This window comes from Apaloderma vittatum, unplaced genomic scaffold, assembly GCF_000703405.1.
Source record: "Apaloderma vittatum isolate BGI_N311 unplaced genomic scaffold, ASM70340v1 scaffold27324, whole genome shotgun sequence".
NCBI classification, from domain to species: Eukaryota; Metazoa; Chordata; class Aves; order Trogoniformes; family Trogonidae; genus Apaloderma; species Apaloderma vittatum.
Genome location: NW_009713635.1, coordinates 4059 through 4700, shown reverse-complemented (window position 1 = coordinate 4700; position 642 = coordinate 4059). Strand labels below are relative to the sequence as shown.

Below are 642 nucleotides of genomic sequence, written 5' to 3'. Positions count from 1 at the left end.
CGGGGGCTCAGCCAAAACCAGTACTAGGTAAGCAGCCGATTACAAAAAGAACCGTATTTACAGGGCTACAGTTAGCTTCAACGGGTTACGTTTGCGAAGATTCACTGAAGACAGCTGGAAAAAACGAGCTGTGCATCCCATAGGTTCCGCCGGGATAAACACGGGTACCAACGTGGATTTCACAGCTTAGTTGGCACAACTAAGGTGAGAGGTTCATTGCTAACCCGGTCCTCCCTCCCCGAACAGCAACACTCAAGAGGTGGTTATGACACCAGGAACAAGACAGCGACGTGGGGCACGGCCCGGAGCCCTCGGCCGAGAAGCCCCGCGGAGGGGTTTCTCCTTTCTAAATGAGTCTCTGCAGGGAAGAGCAGCACCCCTCGTACCGGACACCACTGCAGCCTGCAAGATCACTGAGGGAAGCGAGAGCGAAGAACGAACACGCGTAGCGGAGCGTCCTCCAGCATCCAGGCAGGGAGCTCCTCGGCCACGGCAGCGCTCGGCGGCCACTCGGGTGAGGCTGTGACCAACACTGTAGCACCGAGGAACTGGGAACCCAGCTCTACAGTGATGCGTAGCGGGGTGATCTGCCAACGACAAAGGGATCTGACCGGCTCTTTGGGAGAGGGGAGAGGGCTGTGC

At 57.8% G+C, this 642-nt stretch overlaps 1 protein-coding gene across 1 annotated transcript in view; it reads right to left on the bottom strand.

Moving 5' to 3' along the window:
- Positions 1–410: 410 nt before the first annotated feature.
- Positions 411–642, bottom strand: part of LOC104273204 (phosphatidylinositol 3-kinase regulatory subunit beta-like) — a gene marked incomplete at its 5' end in the record, with an annotated part of 4283 nt that continues 4051 nt past the window's right edge. The window contains one exon of the mRNA XM_009868447.1: positions 411–587. Coding sequence (XP_009866749.1) covers positions 411–587 — 177 coding nt within the window. The remainder of the gene's footprint in view (positions 588–642) is intronic.